Source organism: Excalfactoria chinensis, chromosome 3 (genome assembly GCF_039878825.1).
Source record: "Excalfactoria chinensis isolate bCotChi1 chromosome 3, bCotChi1.hap2, whole genome shotgun sequence".
Classification (NCBI taxonomy): domain Eukaryota; kingdom Metazoa; phylum Chordata; class Aves; order Galliformes; family Phasianidae; genus Excalfactoria; species Excalfactoria chinensis.
The window spans coordinates 21,244,945-21,264,481 of NC_092827.1; the positions used below are offsets into that span (position 1 = coordinate 21,244,945).

Consider the following 19,537-nt stretch of genomic DNA (forward strand, 5'->3'; position numbering starts at 1 on the left):
GTGTGTAATTATGAGAATCCAAATTTAGCCCAGACTTCAGTGAGGAATATCACTGAATTAGTAACTACAACTGGGCATTATCCCATAGGTGCCAAAAGACGCTGTAGTTGTTTATCTTTTGGAGTCACCTCCAGTAGGACTGCGTGATTTTGCTCAGTTTATTCCAATGCTTATTCTGTTTATGTTGTCCTTTTCAAGTGCTGCAAGTCTCAGCATGTTTCATAAAGAAATCCAAGATTTCTGGACTTCAGCTTAATGAATCCGCTTTTGGTTTGTATTTTGAAGCCGTCCTGCCCTCAAGTGTCCTATGCTTGTTTTCCAACAGTTGCTGTACCTTTCGTCTTCCTTCCCACTGACACTTGAGAGATAAGAGGAATGGTTCTATTTTCCACTGAGCAGGCAGACTTGGACAGCTCACATGGAGTGGGTTTGTGTCACAATTAAATGCTAACAGAAAAAACAAATGGGACATTGGTAGTGGAAATTAAGCGTGTTAAAACCCTAATGAGAGTACTGATAGACTTTCCAGCAAACTCTTTGGAGCGGAAAACTCCCACACCTTTAAGCAAAGAAATCTAAAGGAAAAACAAGATTTTGGCAGGGATTTTCAAATGACCCCCACACAAGGCAGGTATCCAACTCACATTACATGGTATTGTGTGTCTCTCCCTGTGGCCATGCTTACATTCAGCTGGCTTGCAGGAACTATGAAAGCATGGGTAATGTCACAGCAGGCACCTCCAGCTACCACCGGGCTACACGTCCCAACCGATCAAGAACAGCTCATTTGAGAGAAAGCTAAAGTAGTAGCAAGGAAGATGAGAAAATACGTACAAAAATAGCCTGTAGTGGAATGGCTCCAACAAACAGTGCTGGAAGGTGAGAAGGGTAAAATGCTAGAGTAACCATGTCAAGTGGTCTGATAAATCAGCTACGTGTGTAGTACTCAGCTGAGTCCTGGACAAACAAACAACATGAGCATCCTGTCTGCATGTCTGCCGGTGTAATTTCAAGCAGATATCCTTCGGTTCTGAAGACACAACACTGCAGGTCTGAGACTTCCTTTAGCCACACAAAGGAAAAGGATCTGGGGGTATCCATCAACAGCCAGCTGAACATGAGCCAGAGGTATGCCCAGGTAGCCAAGGAAGCCAATGGCATTGTGACTTGCATCAGAAATAGTATTGCCAGCAGAAGCAGGCAGGTGATTGCTCTTCTCTACTCAGCCCTGGTGAGGCTGCGGCTTGAGTACTGTGTTCAGTTTTGGGAGCCTCACCACAAGAAGAACATGGAGGCCATGGAGTGTGTCCAGAGAAGGACAACAAAGCTGTGCGGGGTCTGGAGGACAAGTCTTATGGGGAGCAGCTGAGGGAACTGGGACTGCTCAGTCTGGAGAAGAGGAGGCGCAGGGGAGACCTTATCACTCTCTACAACTACATGAAGGGAGGTTGTGGTGAGGGGGAGGTTGGCCTTTTCTGCCTAACAGTGACAGGATCAGAAGTAATAACCTCAAGCTGAACCAGGAGAGGTTCAGGTTGGATAATAGGAAACATTTCTTCTCAGGAGTGGTGAGGCACTGGCACAGGCTGCCCAGGGAAGTGCTGCAGTCACCATCCCTGGGGGTGTTCAAGAACTGTGTAGATGTGACAGGGAGGGACGTGGTTAGTGGGCACAGTGGGGATGGGTTGATGGCTGGACTAGGCGATCTTATAGGTCTTATCCAATCTTAATGATTCGATGATTCAGTGCAGAGAACAGAAGTGCTTTGGGCAACGAACTGAGGGAGGAAGAGCCCTGCATGAAGGGCTGCAGGCAGAGCTGGGCCTGGCTCCTTCCATCTTGGTCATGGGTTTCAGAGTGGAGCTGATGGGGTTTTCAGACTTAAAATCCTGCGTTAGACTACAGATCTTTCACACTGCCCTTGGAGCCCGTGCAGACCAGCCATCCCAAGGCTGTCCGAGGAGCTTCCCGAGGCAGGGAACAACACTCCTTGCGCCGAGGCCTGAAGCTGCACAGCCTCGCGGGGACCCTGCTCTGCCTCCCCGCTTCTGCCAAGCGCCACAGAGCGGCGCTCCCCCCTCACGGCGCCATGATGGCAGCACAAGCCCACCGTCCTCCTCGCCCGCAGGAGGACCGCAGCCGGCGGCAGAGCTCTGAGCACGAAGCGCCGGGCCGGCGGAGGGCGGGGCGGAGGGAGGTCGGAGGGCAGCGGGGCGGGGCGGCACGGCGGAAAGAGGTACGGCGGGAGGCGAGCGGGATCTGGGGGGAGCCATGGGTTTGTGCTGGAGCTGCGTCTCTTCTGCTGCAGAGACACGGCTCTGCCTGCCCTCAACGGGAGCCGGGCTGTGGTGTGGCTGGGGCTTGGGATGGGAGCACTCTGCGGGGACAGCCGGCGGCTGGGCACGGCCTGCCGAGGCCACGAAGGGTGGTGGATCAGAGGGCAGCTCTGAGCCCGGCCCCTGACCTCGTTTTCAGGGCTGATGTTGTAGCGCGGCCTCCTTTAGCTCTGTAGTTCCTGAGGGGACTGCAGCTGTGCAGGGGATTGTTGTAAGTCGCTCCTTCTAGTATTAAAGGCTTGACACCATTAAAGGCTTGCTCTCGTTCCTGCCCATCCCATCTGTGCCAGACACGCCTGCTCAGGGAAAATGAAGTACGTGCTTAAAACTAAGAATGCAGTTGATTTGGGAGAAAGAAAGGAAAAGCACAGCCTTCCTGCAGAGAAGCCCTGGAAACCTCTGCTCTATGCAGTGCTGTGCCATCCTGCCTGAGGTGCACGACATACGACCAGGCTGAGGGAGCGCTAAGCCTTGCTCTGACCAGCCATAAGCACAGTGTAATAAACCCAATGCTCAGCTAGTGCCCAGCTTACTGCTTGCGTATGTGTACTTTTGACTGGGAACTGCCAGAAGTGTGGTGTGCCTCTGTGCTGAGGAGTAAGGATGGGCCCCAGCTGGTGAAAAGATGATGCGACAGCTAGTAGATGCACCTTTAATCCTTTGAATGGCGTGACACAGTGATAAAGCATGACTTCCAAGAGTGTCATGTTATTTAGAACGCTTTAAATAACGTTTGGTTTTTTTTTACCCAAGTCTTCAGCTGCAGTATGTTCTTTTCTCCACAGCTGGGACCATGGCTGTTGATTGGATTGGGTTTGCATATGCTGCTCTGTTGGCAGTTGGAGGCATTGTAGGATACACTCGTAAAGGTGAGTGCTGATATGTTGAGGTTGCGGAATCTGTTTCCTCGCTGCTATGCTTTGTGAAAAAGAAACAGTGAAAGGCATGTAACTTGTGCTGTAGAGAACACGACTGCATCTTCTATCCAGCCTGTGCTGCTAGAAGATTTGCTTGGATCAGCTTATGCTTAAGTGGTCACTCCTTTCTGTTTATCCAACTGATGGGCTTGTTTTTGGGGCAGAAAGCTGCTCTTACTTCTGACCCTCAATGCATTTTGTGCCATTTCGTTTCCTTTAATTGTTCCTATGTTAAGCACAATAGATTATCTTCAATTAAAACATATTTTCTGCAGAAGCATCTGGGATTGAATTGGGGGTTTTCAGATGCACACCAGGCAGGGTAGTTTTTATTTACCTCTTCTGACCTGGTGGTGAGTTATGTCTGGCATTTTTAACGCTCTTCATTTTCCCTCTAGCATAGGCAACTAAGCTTTAAATTGTCATGTACTTAAGACACGTTTTCCACATTCCTGAGCTGAGTAGAGCGCCCCAGCAGAGGTCGCAGCTGTGCCGAGGACAGCCGGAGCTCCCGGCTCACTGTCCCAGGGTGTGCAGCAGTCGTGTTCACCATGGCATTATCCATTATGATTCTTGAGATTCAGGATCCCCGATTCCCTGCAGAGTGTGTGCATGCTTGCTCCTAAAGCAATGGCTTTGTGTCTTTACTTTCTGAAAGTCTTCCCACCCCTCCCTCCATCTCCCCCTCCCCCCCATCTGCTCTTACTAACTATCCCATTTGCTTGTTTTCTTCTGTCTTTAGTAGCTGGTCAGTCCTTGTGGAAAAATGTGATTTATTTATTTTTATCAGTAATGATTTCTGTTTTCTTGCAGATTCTTGATTAAAAATGTTCAGTATAACAGGACTGGGATCTATATGTCTTCAGGGGTTCTGGATTCTTCCTTTGTAATCATTTTGGAATCAGATTAATCCAGATATTGCCTGCTGTGCTGATTCTGCACTTTTATCATATGGTACCAAGTCAAATGCCTATTCAGAAACCAAATATATTGCTGAAACTCTGGACTTCATGAACCAGCTGTGTAAAAGCATTGAAAGGAAATGTCAAATCAATTTAAAAAGACATGTTTTCATCCTCATCACCATCTAGTAGTTTTGGGGTGTTTTTATTTGTTTTTGTTGTTTTTTGTGTTTGTTTGGTTTTTTTAGATCTTTATTAAATGTAATGTCAGTGATACCATGGCATCCAGCTTAGCCTTTAAATGCGTTGACACATAATGACTTTAATGTCTTTTTTCAGAGACTCTCAAGTGCTGTAAAATACAGTAAAAATGAATAGATAGTCCATAAAGGTCCACAAAAATGCTTCTGAATGTGTGTGATAGAAAAAATAGCCTAGTTCAGGTTTGTTCTTCCCAAATTACAAGTATTAGTAGATCCTCACCCTCTAACTGAACAGACGTTGCCAGTAATGCTATACGAGAGAAAGACTAGGAGGGGTTACAGAAACGCTGCCTCTGTCCACACAGGGTGAGTTGGCTGCAGAGTGGCAGACATGGCTCTCCTTTCAGAATATTCAGATAATACTGTGTAGAGAAAGAGCTGCTGTGAAGACTGAGCATAAAGGCATTGTGTTGAAAGATAACACTTGAATATTTTCTTGCAGGTAGTAAAATGTCTTTAGCTGCTGGTCTTACCTTTGGTTCCATGGCTAGTTATGGAGCTTACTGTGTAACACGTGATCCAAGAAATGTGAAGATATCATTGTGTAAGTGTTTTACTACAGTTTAAAGCAACAACAGAACAAAAAAGACCTCACTGAAGTGCCTATAAAAGTCTCTTATTTCAAGCGTCGTGACAATTCTGTGTTTTTTTCTTAGGTTTTTAGAATAGAATTTAACAGTTCACCTTAGCTTGCAAAATTCTAGAGCTTACACGTGGAACTATTGGCAAGATAAAACAGCTCATTCACACAGAGCCAACAGGTGTGTAACCACCTGGCAGTGCCTCTCTCTGCTGGATGGTTACTGGTTATGTAACAACGTACGTGTTGTGAAATCCAGGTGAGAAACATGGAAAAGTACTGGAATGAAATCATGAGAGACAGATTGGAATGTAGTCTGAGAATTAAAGGTGGTATAAGATAAAGATTTGCATGATGTTCAGTGTCCGTAGCTCTCAGTGAAACAAGTGGTTGATGTGGTGATTTTCCTCGCTGCCAAGAAAGACAAGGCACAAACCCTGCAGTAACTCATCCTAGCAAGCTTGCCATGAAGCCCTCATGAAAGCAAGGAACTACGGTTTCTATTTAAGGGATACATCTTTCACCTCATGTAACTGATTTGCAGTAAGAGTTACTGGAAACTTCTGCCACTGGTGATTTTAGTACTGATGGCTTAGGCTGTGGTTTCATACACAGAGATACATTTAAATTGCACGCAATCCAGATTGTACCAGCACACAATCACTTTTTCTGACCTTAGTTAGAACTTATGGTAGAGCATTTTTGTTGGCTTTATGTTTGAAAGCAACTACAGCGGTAAAAATGTCTTCCATTTAATTAAAAATAACAATAATGTAGCATTCACACCAACTGAGTTCTTTAGTAAAGGTAATCAGTATATCTGAGCTGCTCCTGTGTGGCCTAAGATTGGATATTCAGGTTTTGCAGCTGTGAACTTACTCAGATTACTGACATCTTTTTTGCACTGAAGACACAGCCACGAGCGTATGTAAATCTGTAGTTGTTCAATGTGAGATGCTGTTAAGCAGCATCCGATATTGTACTTTTGTGGGTCAATGAAATGATGAATTTGGGTACAGAATTTGTGGAAGATAAAAATTAGGATTTACTGAATGTTGACTGTTTTCCAGTTCCCTTGTTTTGGATGGACTGGTGTATGATTTCCACTAATGTAGACATCAGATATAATAATCCAGGCTCTCCAATAAATGTCTATGGATTATGTAGACAATCAGAATGCTGTCATTTATGCTTAGCTATCTGAAGCAACTGGAGCATAAATGCAAGAGGGAGCCTGAGTGCATGGAAGAGGGTGACCCTTCTGAGCCATAGAAACTAGTAGCATAAATTACAGTGTAATAAGAGACAAATGCCCCAAACCTTTAATAGGTTAAGGAAGAAAAATCCCCTCATTGTGGTTCTCTACAATATCTGTCACCTACTCAGGAGCCTCCTACAATAGTGTAGGTAGTGAGTTAGTACAAGTCCTTGTGTTCGGGTTGTAGTAAGTTGTGCTGTATGCCAAGTGTGTGTGCCATACAGATACCAGAGCCAAATTTCTGTAGTTGTTTTATAAGTTATTTTCCAAGCATTCATTGATGCTGATTTGAAATGCTTGAGGGGGAAAAAAAAAGCATTTATTAAAAAAAAATAATGAGAGCCCGCTGTCTCTGAAGAGAGCTCCTATGTTTTACTACTTACCTGAATCTTATGTGATTGAAGTAGCTGTAGAAATTCATGTTTAAGTTTGCTATAGCGCATCTGCTGTATTAATTGCTTTATGGGTTTTCTCTTGATGGTTTACTGAGCTGAACTAGGCCTTATTTGTTGAATTATTTATTTATTTTACCGATTAAAAGTGAAATACTGAATATACAATGCTTTTGAAAATCAGGTCTGAAAGGGGAACGTCTTAAAAACTCACTGGCCATTCGAAGAGCTGAATACTGGTAACTGCAGGGAGCTCGCAAACTAAACCAGGCATGTTCTGTAGCTTCTAATTAATTGTAAATATACTCAAGGCCCTAGACAAGACATGCTGTGGAGCAGTCTGCTCTTCAGACATTCCTGAGAGGATCAAAACTATGAGACCAGAAAATAAGAGCAAGGGATAGTGAAGCAAGCTGTTAAATGGGTGCACATGCTTAGCCAGGAGATTTTTGTTTGTAACTGCCAGAACTTGTCATATAATGCTGGAATGAATTTAAAACTCATTTCTGACAACTGTGAGCACAGCACGGCCTGCAGAAGCTGGGGGAGTTTTAAAGAGAGTTTGCCGGACTGTCTACATGCTCCAGGAAAATAAAGAAGCTGCCATTTGATACAATGTAGCTGCTGTAGTGATACAACCCAGCTGTCCCTGGCAGCCCCATCTCTGGCCTATTCTAGGAAGCATTTCAGGTGTTTGTTTGTTTTTTAACTCAACAATAGGTATCTTTGTAGTTTTATGTATTCTTGATCTTGGGTGGTTAGGTACTGGAATGGACTCCCCAGGGAGGTGGTTGAATCGCCATCCCTGGATGTGTTTAAGAGCCGTTTGGATGTGGTGCTCAGGGATATGATTTAGCAGAGGGTTTTTAGAGATAGGGTACTGGTTAAGCTGCGGTTGGACTTGATGATCTTCAAGGTCTTTTCCAGCCTGGGTAATTCTATGATTCATTAGCAGTCATTAGCCTGACTTGGAATCCCCAGGCCTGGTTGACCTGTTGGTTGCTGCCTCTGTTTTCAGGTAAAAGCTCCAGGAAGATGCAGTTCCTTTCATAGTGTTTGCTCTCTGTTTGCTTATGCTGTATCTGTTGCCCTTCTGGGGGCTGCCCACCTTGTGTTGCAGGCAAGGATGGCTCTCTTGCTGCAAATCAAAAGAACTTAGTTACAGCCACATTGCAGGAGGTGTTAGACCATATCCTAGAGCAGAAATAAAGGACAACTTTCAAATCTAGTTTTTAAGGCTTAACAAATATAGAGCTAGCACTCTAAAAGGAAAATTAAAAAGAAAAAGAAAGAAAGAAATGCCAACAATCTGAGTGTTCTAGCTCCTTGAATAGCTAGTAAGAAAAGTAGTTGCAGAGTTGGGATTATGACAGGCTGCATTTGTAACTCAGCATAAATGTTGCTGTTAATGCTGAGGATTCTTTCAACTTCATTGGTAGCCCCATGAATGCAGATATATGGAGGAATACCAATCACCACCCGACAAACTTGCTTTGCATCCACAGAGAAGGATTTAGCGTTCTGCTGCACCTGGAAACTGTATCTGCAGCTGAAGGAAGTCCTGGTAATGGATTTTGGGAAAGCAAGAATGGTTTTACAGACCTGTCTCTATGATCTGACGTTTTACTAAACCACGTTCCATAGCAAAATGTATCAGTGACCATTGCTCGTGTTCCGTATTGGTAAATAGTCCTCTGTGAAAGAGATAACATGTTGGAATGCAATAACATAAATGTATTGAATTGTTTTTTACAGTTTCAGCTTTTCTTTTGACCGTTATAATGGGAATGAGGTTCAAGAGGTCCAAGAAACTAATGCCAGCTGGACTTGTAGCATGCCTGAGGTAAACACGTATTGAGGATCTGAATGTAAAGATTTCGCTGATGTTCAAACAGTTGCTGATTCAAGCTAGTATCACTGGAGGTTACTATCATCCAGCAGCTGCATGGCTTAAGTGACATTAGTTTGGTCCTGTTTCCATAGACCAGCTTTTTCTCTCACTAGGCAAATACATTGACTGAGGGCAGCCTTTCTCACTAACGAAAGGAGATATCTGCAGTTAAACACTAATGCATGTTGATAAGGATTTTGGAAGAATCTGAGGAAAGCTTCAGTGCTCCCATACAGACATGCTTAAAGCCAATTATTAGACTTCATACAACAGTCATCTTACACACACACAGCTTTGCCAAAAGCAATAAATCAGGACTGAAACTGAAAAGTGTTCTGTTATGTCCATGACAGAACAGTCTGCTTAGATTTGTGGTGGACACTGATCTACAGATTGAAACACTTTGCAAGACTGTTCACTAAACATTCTAGCATCAGGTATTTATGAACGTGCTGTTGTTTAATGATGATTTTTACTGTTTATGCACAATTATATTTATGGACTTTTTTTTCTGTTTTCTACAGCCTTTTGATGATTTTGAGGCTTGTTTTTATGCTTCTATAGGAGAACGTGGCAACTCAAGAGCTGAAGTATGACAGCCATGCCCCCCTCACAAACAGGCAGGCTCTTCATACTTGAAAAACAAATTGGAACGAAAGTCTTATTTTGCTTTTATCTTTTCTGTGTAAGATCAATACCTGTACCCTAACTACTGGCACTTGCCAGCTGGCATTTTGCAAGCTATTTATAAAAGCTAAAACAGCGTTTTGTTAATGATACGTTTTGATCTGCTTAAGCAATCTGCTAACTCGAGGGACCTTTACCTCTCAGCTTGATACCTTTCAGAGGTGCTGAGCACACCAGGAAACTGCATTAGCATTGCACCGTGTATCTCAGAGATGTGTTGTTTTGAAGCATAATTTTGTAGCTTCTGTAATTAAGAAATCAATTCTAAGCATCTTGTTAGTGACTAATGAACAAAGGCAGGTGCCTGTACTGTCATATACAAAAAACCATCTTCCTTTTGAATACGCTTACAGTCTTCCACTGTTTCTAAATATAAAACCTACAATCAGTGTTCAAATAAAACTTAAAACGTTTGAAGTTTCTGTCAGGTTTTTATGCAGAGTGAAGTGTCACTTTGTCAGGGGAAGTTGGATGAGCTGCTCTGTACTCATTACTGATTTAAAACATACACTGTGCCATGTACAACTATTGTGGCGCTCAGGGATGTGGTTTAGTGTCCCTTATGTCATAAATATACATATGTATACATAACATGTGTAAATAAATATAGACATTATTATAAAGGCTACCTATTTCTGACTATATATCTCTGGTCTCAATGCATACCAACCCATTAGCAGAATACCAAGCGTCTTTTGTTGGCAGGGGATTAAGTGCAGAGTGTTGCAGGCTGCTCAAACATCTAAGGCATATCTGATCAAAGTGGCCAACAGCAAATAATAAAAACAAAGCACCAGCCCCAGCTGCCACCTCAAGTCTTTAGCTAGCAAATGCTGCTACCAGTCACCACCAGGTGTCACCAGGCTTATGTGCAAATCAGCTGCTACTCTATGGGTTTCAGTTTAGGACCTTGATAAGTAGAATGACAGCTGGACGTGTAGAATGTGGTTATTTCTATCCTGAATTAGACCTTCAAGGCAAGTCAGGGGAATTGGACTGCTGTGTACCATAATGACAAGCTTAGATAACCAGTGCTGTAGATGAGGTGAGTCCTGCTTTGAGTGAGCTCTACAGAAAAGTCTAGACAACCTAGTGCTGAGGTGTGGACACCCTCCGTCAGTTGCTTGCTAGCTCATATCCTAAATGCAATGGGATTTTGTATTGTTCAGTACCTCCAGAGTTGAGCCATCTTTCATTCTCAGAATCACCCCATAGGCACAAGGACAGGCATCAAAGCCCAACTCTAACCCAGAAGTTTTTGTCTAAATGTCTGTGCAGCCCAAGCGAGTTATGTTCTTAGCAAGCCTACTGTATCCCTAAGGGACAGAGCATGTATGCACTTACAGAATGCAAAGGTGATGCCCTCTGTCATTCTCTGCAATGGTTTGACCACCATTCCATTTGTTTGGAATAGAGGCATAGCAACACAAATCTTCTTAGGTACTATGATGGGCAAACTGCTCTTCCAGTTCAAACTACTATATTTCTGAAGTGAACAGCGGTGATTCCCATGGAATGAGGGTAAAGACTCTGAAACTGGCTTTATCTAGCTATCTGTCTATCTATCTCAACAGTCCTTTAAAGCATCTGCAAACTCTTCTACTGAAAAGGTAAGCAGCCAGCGCAGTTCTCTTTCAAGCTGCTTGAGAAGTAACTGGGAAGGTAAAACAGTCAAGTGGTACTTTCCTCACTGCAGCAGTCCAGCCAGGAGCAAAGGAATGAGTAGCAGCAAACTAATTAGACACACATACTCTGATCTTTCAGTGATCAAAATCTCTTCTAAGAGGTTCGTGTGAGGATTAAAACAATCTCTTACTTTCAGTGATAAACTTACGTAGATTTTATTTGTTATCTTTTTGAAAATACAGGCAGCAAATAAGTGCAGCAAGGTACATGGAGTTTTGACCAGGGAAAGTAAACAATGAATTCCCAAATGTTATGGAGTGGCTCTTCTGGGCTGCACTTAGTTAATAAAAAGAGAGGGAAGAAATGAGCTGAAATGCTTTGCCAGGCATGTACTGCAATTAATGGCTAACCAAACAGCAAACATTAGTACATTTTACTTCATGTAACTGATGGTAGCAAGAACCCTTGGTAATAAAACACTACCTTCTGTAATCAGCAGGTCCAACAGCCTTTTACTCTAGTCTAAATTGTCTTCCTCAGAGATTATAGGGCACAAACCACAGAGTAGATCTACACAGTTTACACTTACTTAAGAGGCACAGCGTAGGTAATACACTACAGGCGTGTTATCTGCAACAGCCACGTGATTAGATATTGAATATTTTCCTCATATTAGCAATTGATTTCTCATCCAATGGTGGCTTCCTCTGGCTGCCGGGCTGCAAGAATTTATTGATTGTTGGGACGCTGCTCACTCTTCCTTTAAAAGCCTGTCAGAAGAAGTAAGAAAGCCAACGAAAGCAAGGAAATTAAAAGGTGAAATAAAATAAAATAGATACAATCTGAATCCAAATACTAGAGGTGTATTTGGGCTAAAAAGAACTGAGGGCAGGAGCACCTCAGTGCAAAACACCACAGAAGACATGAAAGAAGAAACGCTCCTGTACAGGAACTGCAGGCACAGCAAGCCATAACCTCCTGTCCTGGTGCCCAAAGCTGTGTTTGAAGACATGTTAGTGGCAGTGACAGATCCAAACTACTAGAGTCAGTAAGTGAATTCCTGCCAGCTGAAAGCAACTAGGGGCAGCAGAGCTAAAGGGAGGTGACTGTAGGGGTGTTCAGCTTGTTTTAGTCAACAGAAGATCAGAGAGCTGCCAGCGACTCAGTACAACGGTTCAAAAGACTTAAACATCAATGAGCTTTTAAAGCTGGGCAGTGAAATGTGTATGTTACGTTTCATGCTGAGATCAGATGATCACTAACCTGTAGCAGAGGGAATGCAGACAGTATATCAGACTTGAGTTCTTCTGTCATTAAAATGGCTTCCAGCAGGTGGATGTCTGCCCAGCTTAGCTTGTTGCCAACAAGATAATCCTGACCGTGGTCTTTTAAGGCCTACAAAATAAGAACAAATAAAGAAGTCGTACAGTATGCAATGATTTTACCTAGATATTTCAGACAGATTTCTACAGAAATAAACAGCCGAACAAATCCATGTGAGAACCCATAAAGATGATTCCTACTACAGTCCCACCAGCCAATATTAGCATTAAAAAGGCAGTGACTTCTTGGAGAGACAAATACCTGGTACCTTGTTGCAGCTGTTATTTCTTACGCTGCCAAAACAAGCTCCACCAAAACCTGACTGCTGAAAGCCGTATGGAAACTCTCAAACGGAGCATCAGAACCAGGCTACCCACAGTGCTTCTGAATTACCATTTGCTGCTGATTGTTCAAAGTGATCGTATCTGGAGATGTTTTACTGCCAGGACTGCATGAGGCACGGACTGCAACCCCTGCCAAGCTGAATCAGTGGACCACTTAAGTGGCCAGGACAGAAGGAAAGTTAGTAATTCTTCCCACAAAATTAGCTAGGCTAAAAGTCATGCAAAGTTAATTCTGTCTAACGTAAGTTAATAAGTCTCCAGCACAGACATGGAGAAACTGCTACGCTGGGAGAAAGCGCTGGGAGAAAGTCTGCACAGCACAGCCATGCAGGGCACAAACTGCAGCAGGAGGCGAGGATCATTGCTAGCTCTAATTCAGAAGGAAAAAATGCAAATAGACGCAAAAGTAAAAGCACCTAAAGGGAAAAACTGACTAGACAGCAAGTTGGTAGGAAATGGCAACACAGTAACACAAAGGCTACTTTCCTGGGAGCAACACAGAACAACCCTTCCTCTCCTTGCCAACTCTCGCCTAGCAGAGACAGGCTTTTTGTGGGCTTTGAGTGCAGTAAGCCTACTAATGCTGTAGCTCATAGCTCCTTAGAGGCCACTTCTTTAGCGTGTGCTAGCCATAAGATAATGGCTTTCCTGCTTTTAAGCTAGATACATTCTGTTTGTGCACATCTCTCTGCTCACATCTAAGGATGCCCAAATAAAGCAATTCAGAAAAGGACAGTAATAATCCCTAAGTGACTTCCATTAAAGCAGTGGGTTTGAGAAAAATCACAGAATTAGGGCCTTAGTTATAACACATGGTTGGATTTAATTTTGAACATCAGGGGTATATATATATTTTAGGCAGGAAGCTCTGAAGGCTGGCACAGGTATTTAAATGGGGCAGTTGTGCAAAACAGTGTAAGCTACCAGCCACTAAGCTACATACGAAAAGTTTAAGTCCACTACTTGCAAATAACAAGGAGGATTTGCCCTTTGAGTAGTCTTCAAGACAGTAAAGGTGCTCAGTACTGAGATCAGCCCGGTATTACCTCACAGCTTTCTTTTACCATTGCTGCACACTGGTTCCATCATACAGTCCCATAGTACCACTGCCTGCCTTCAAGCTATGAGTAAGGGGCTGGGGCAGGAGGGCTGTGCCCTGCTTGGCTGCCTTTGTGGATTTCTGACGCTTCATCTTTTACCTTTTCATAAACAGGAAAGTATCTGGTTGTAGCTCGTTCAATGATTAAGGCATTATTCTTTTCTTTCACATCGGCTGCTTGAAAAGGGAGAGTCCTGATCATTACCATCAGGTCTGTTGTTCCCTCCACATACATATCAATCCTGAAAGAAAAGATTTATATGAGCATTTTACAACTCCCACTTTGGTTATTTTCCTGAAATACAGTACTTCAGAGATAACCAAGTAGGATGCTTGTTAGTGAATGTAGCCTAAAACATCAGTTCACTTTCTTGTTCTTCCGTTTTGATTCCAGCTCAGGTTTTTTGTTTTCCCACACATCTTCAGAAACAGGCTCACAGTGTAAGCAACAAGCAGAGTATAAAACAGAGTCTAACTGATGTTCACATTGTTTTCACAGAATCACAGGGGGTTGGAAGAGACCTCTAGAGATCGAGCCCAACCCCTAAGCCCCCTTTCTTCCACTGATATCCTACTCATCTATGCTGCAGGAGAAAAATAAAGTCACATGTGCAAGCTACTATGTGCAAGCTACAGTTTTGATGCCCAGTCATAAAAGAATCCAGGCAAAAAATGGCTGCCAACAAACAGAATCATAGAATGGCATGGGCTGGGAAGGACCTTAAAGCACATCCAGTTCCACCACCCCTTTAGCAAGCAGGGTTGCAACACACGTGAACACATCCAGGGATGGAACACCCACAGCTTCTCTAGGCAACCTGTTCCAGTACCTCAGCACTCTCACTGTGAACAATTTCTTCTTCATACCTAATTTAATCTACCTTTATTTATTTTAAAGTCATTTCCTCTTGTCCTGTCACTACACTCCCCAATAGAGTCCTGCATCTTTTCCATAGTCCCCTTTTGAGTACAAAAAATAAACATCCTTAGGCATTAAAACTGTATTACTGTTCTGCAGTTGCCCAGCAACATAATGCATTTCCACTCTGGTAGTTCAAAGAAGTCTGAATGTGAACAGAAAATTCTAATTATATTGATATCTAACAATCATCTCTTTGTGTCAAAGTCTGTTCAAGCTGTCCTTGGATCTGAGGAGACAAAGCACAAGTAGATTGTGTTCAGCTTTACACAAAGGCATTTCAGAGCAACATTTTTCTCATATACACTAAAAATACAGGAAGAACATAAGTAAGGACAGTATGTACTGCTACTGTACCAGGCTCTCTCCTTCAGGTCTTTTCCATAGAGATTGTATTTTGCTGCTATGTAGCTGAGGATGGCCCTGGTCTGCACCATCTTCATGCCATCAATTTCCACCATGGGCACTTGCTGGAACAGCAGGTATCCATCTGGGGAAGAAAATAAAGCAAACTATTCAAGCAGCGATTCAATTCTGAGAAACAGACTCGATAACATGTCATGACATTTCTAATGCTGAGTGATCTAAAGCTTCAACAAGGCAACCGGGTCTCTCAGATCTCTTTACAAGTCACATCGTAACAGAGATCTTACAGAAATCTCCTCTCTCACTAACAAAGCCAGAAGAAGGACTCCTTTTGTTCTGTTGCTGTGGACTTACATTCAGAGGACAGTCTGCAAACTTACCACTGCGTAATTTTTCCAGGTCTTCCTTTGTTTCTATAAATTCTTCCTCAAACTGAAAAGTAAAGACAGAAAACAACAACGTGCCACTCCAAAGGTAATGGGAAAACAGAAGGGTGTCTGGAAGCCAGACTCCACCTCTCCCTACTACTTCCCATTGCTGTGTTGACTCTCATTCTTCATTGCTTTTCCAGCAAATAACCCTGGACTACACCATCCCAACCCATCATTACATCTACAGTGCTTTACACTGTAAAAAATCTTCTTCCATCATACAGCTCTGCATACTCGCGTGCATGAGCAATTCATAGATACTGAATCATCCACTGAAAAGCAGCTCATGCCATGTGAAATATCGAGTGTTTAATACATTATGCCTCTGTTCCTGCTACACAGCATTTTCAGTATACATCTTCTTTTTCTTATACATATAACTGAATCATAGAATACTGAGAGTTAGAAGGGATCTACGAGGATCAGAGTCCAACTCCAGTGATTTTTGTCTGCTTTCTAAATGAAAAAGACGTTTGAATGAGAGCACTTCTGCTCTGCAGCTCCTCTGTCAGCAATACTCAAAATGAATGAGCACCACTAAAAAAGCCTTTTCTTTCCAGTGCAACACGGCACCTAAGAAAACAGTTTCAAAGCATTGCATTCAAGCAAAGAGTGAACAGAAATTAAGATGCCTTAGGATAGCTTTCACTTGGTGTGAATCTAGACAGCTCCCCATTGGCTTCAGGGCAGCTTTGCTGATTTATCATCGTGAGGTACTGACCAATGAACAAAAAACACTTTTGGGGGGATTGTGTTCTGAAGTTCCTCGTGTGGTACACTTAAAATACAGGAAACTCACACTGTTCTGGTCTGTAGCAACAATTTAAGATCTCTATGAAATGAAGCATGTTTCAAATATGAACAAAACAATGCTTCTGTTTGCATATTAAAATCAAAGAATACTTTAAATACAATACAAGAGAATGTGTTATTGAACGTAAGCATTCTGCAGCACGATGTGTGATATTGTACATATCTCTCAATATAGAAGTACTTGGAAAACCTTCCCGAAACCAAATCCTCCTTTCAAACAGAGATTAATCTTATTGCTTTATAAAATTAAGAAGAAAAAAATCAGGTACAAACTTCAACCCCAGCTGCTGCTAACAGCCACCGGATTGACTCCATCTTCCCCCTTCCTCTGGTATAGTGAAGCTTAGGTTTCCCCGCCATGATTTCAGAGCTCTTCTTTCCTAAGAAATTCAAGGAGATATCTTAAAGAGAGCTTTAAAAAAATACATATAAAACATTCTGTTCCAAACTATTAAATACATCTGGATGAACATCAGAGTTAAAGGACAATCAAGACCTAAGTACTGGGCTTTGACACAACCAAAGTTCCTGTGGATTTAATGGGGAGAATATGCATCAACTCAACACAGAATTATTACCAAATAACAGTAGTGCAATCTTTGCAGTGGGAGCTGGGCTTTGTGACAGCATCTAAGCCACACCATGCTGGAAAACCTATTATACGGAACTGACCACTTTGCAAGACTCACAAGCCCAAGACATCAGCATTATTTTTAGCTCTCTCATTATGAAGTTTGTTCTGAGCACAAGCTGAACCACATCATGTATTATTCATCATGTGGACTGACTTCAAGATCCATTCCAATCATATGCATAGTTAAACTGTAATGGGGATGTGTATCTTATTGACTCTGAGAACACAACTTTAAGATTCATGCCAAACAAATATGATCATGATCACCTCACCACTGGATAGATAAGGCCTGGACAATGCTCCCAGCATCGAGGACTGAAGTCAGGTCACCAGATAACCGCTCAGGTCCTTTCAAAGTTTCACTACCACCAGGTGCAGTCTCATGCCATAGTACAAAAGTGGTGGCTGAAATGAGCTTGAATGCTGCTGGAAACAAAGTTAACACTGGACTCTTCCACTAGTGAGTCCCAAAAGATAACAGCAGGTTTAGTAAGAGGACAAACTCACAGACTGATAGCAGCATTTCACCATCTGATAGAGTGTTTCATCAGCAAGCCAAGGTTTTATCTCTTTTCTATGGGCACATTTTATTTACTCTTCCATAGCCTTTACAGCACTCAATTAAGCCACAAAATGCACCTTTGGCCAATCTCAAAGGCTCCAGTGAAAACACAAAAACAAACAGCATAACAGTGAGAGTAGAAACTGCACCTCCAAACTTCCACACTGAAGTTCTTTATGATGGGCAGTATCTTCAACGTGCCCTATTAAGCAACAGACATTGCTTTGCAGGAGAACCACAGCGCCCCAGCCCAAACTACAGGTCTTCCAAAGCTCTGCTCAGCTGACACCTACCCTTGGCACTGTTTGTATTCCCAGACACCCCAGTCTCTTCCACCAAATTTCTAACAGATACGCATTTGATAACAAAGCCTTGGTTAAGCCTTGTCAGTTTAGAGTGGTAAACAGCCTGGAGCTGTTTGGTGCCTATCTAATACTCAAATATCAACAAGGCACTCAAGGAAATGCCATGTTACAGCTACCCCACCTACACACAGATCATGATTTATATTACTGAATTTCACAGTACTCTCCAGGAGAAGCTGGCAGCCCATTACCTAGACAGATATACTCTTTGCTGGGTAAAAAACTGGCTGTATGGCCAGGCCTGGAGAGCGGTGCTGAATTAAGTCAAATCCAGCTGGTGACCTGTCACAAGGGGTGTTCTCCATGGGTTAGTACTGGGGCCAGCCCTGTTCTGTATCTTCACCGGTGATACCCATGAGGGGATTGAGCATGTTCTCAGTAAGTTTGCAGATGACAAGTTGAGAGGAAATGCTGATATACCTTGAGGTAAGAAGATGCCCCTACAGAGGCATCTGCATAAGCTGGATCAATGGGCTCAGTTCAATCGTATGAGCTCCAAGAAGATCAAGTGATGAGTCCTGCACTTGCACTCCCCATGTAACATCATAAGCATGGGGCAGAGGGGCTGGAAAGTTGCACAGAGGAGCTGTGGCTGTTAGCTGACAGTTGCTGAACATGAGCCAGCAGACTGCCCTGTCAAGAAGGCAGTCAAGAAGGCTAATGGTATCCAGGCTTGTAACACAAACAGTGTTACTGTCTGGACTAGGGAAACGATTGGAGCAAACTGATAGGGAGGACTAGAGAGCCTCTTCTTCAGCAAGAAAGATAATGAGGCACTGCTGAGAGACCCAGCTCTGGGCTTTGGGCTGAACACCTGCTGTGGTGGCACCGTGCTGAAGGGATTCTGTTACTGCTCTGCAACACACGCTCCTTGGAAACGTCTCCTCACATCCGAGTAGCAAACTTGTACCTTTCCTGAGCAGCACTGCTGGGCCTGAAATCACAAACCACCCACAACTGCTGCCTTTGGCCTCAGCTACAACCACCAGAGCGACTGCTACAGCTGTGAGCACTGTCTTTTCGGTTCTCTTTTTTCTTTTGTGCGTGTGCGTGTTGTTCAAAACAATTCTATTACCGGCCCTCCATCCGGAAGCACATAAGCAAACTTATGGGCGCATACATAGTCTGCTGTCTGAACTTAAACGCTTCTCCTCTTCGCACACGGACCTGCACGCAGCCCGTGCCGATCCAGCGGTCCGGCAGCACCACCCTCGCTCCCGGGCCACTCAGAGCTCCGGGACGGCCGCGGGATCCCTGCCCCAGCCCGGCGTGTCCCGCTTCTAGCGCCACTGCCGGGCGGTACCCCCGCCGTCCTCAGCGGATCGGTCCCGCGGACGAACCCCCGTTCGGGCCGCCTCCCCTCTGCAATGCTCTGCTCTACCCCAGCCCAGCGCGCTCCCCCACAGCCCGTACCGCAGCTGGAGTCCCCGATACCGCCGACTGCTCCCCCTCCGTCGCAGCGCAGCTCCAGCCCCGCCCCGGCCGTCCCGTATCGGCTATGGGCGGGCTGGGGACTCCATACAGCCGTGCGGGCCGGAGGAGGGGAAGAAGCCTGGGAGAAGCTGAAACGGTCTTGACTTGATGGAAGCGCTGCTCGGCGATCTGCTCGGAGTCAACGAGATATCAACATGGTTTTCATCTAAAATCCAAAATACGAGGCCGTGGCAGCCCCTGGAAAGAGGCTTACCTAAAAGCAGGTGTTGTTAGCAGGTGTTTTAGTGTCTGTTGATGGCCCAGCTTCATGCTGGCAATGCTACAGCATCCACATCATTCTGCTTTCTCCTGTTACCTTTACATACACAGGTGATGTGCTGAACTCATATTTACAT

The 19,537-nt window shown here is 43.8% G+C and overlaps 2 protein-coding genes across 2 annotated transcripts; one reads left to right on the forward strand and one right to left on the reverse strand.

Annotated features, from left to right (window-relative positions):
* The first annotated feature begins 2,114 nt into the window (after positions 1 to 2,114).
* Positions 2,115 to 9,852, forward strand: TMEM14A (transmembrane protein 14A). The gene is made up of 5 exons (XM_072331881.1): positions 2,115 to 2,236; positions 3,122 to 3,205; positions 4,861 to 4,962; positions 8,404 to 8,491; positions 9,064 to 9,852. Exons 2-5 carry the CDS (start codon positions 3,130 to 3,132, stop codon positions 9,101 to 9,103), a joined length of 306 nt encoding a protein of 101 aa, XP_072187982.1. The 5' UTR covers positions 2,115 to 2,236; positions 3,122 to 3,129; the 3' UTR covers positions 9,104 to 9,852.
* A 1,193-nt stretch (positions 9,853 to 11,045) lies between these two features.
* LOC140249635 (glutathione S-transferase) lies at positions 11,046 to 19,298 on the reverse strand. Its single transcript, XM_072331608.1, has 7 exons — positions 19,122 to 19,298; positions 16,421 to 16,527; positions 15,284 to 15,335; positions 14,895 to 15,027; positions 13,719 to 13,860; positions 12,116 to 12,247; positions 11,046 to 11,622 (listed from the first exon to the last, which is right to left on the reverse strand). Exons 2-7 carry the CDS (start codon positions 16,505 to 16,507, stop codon positions 11,500 to 11,502), a joined length of 669 nt encoding a protein of 222 aa, XP_072187709.1. The 5' UTR covers positions 16,508 to 16,527; positions 19,122 to 19,298; the 3' UTR covers positions 11,046 to 11,499.
* Positions 19,299 to 19,537: the final 239 nt, after the last annotated feature.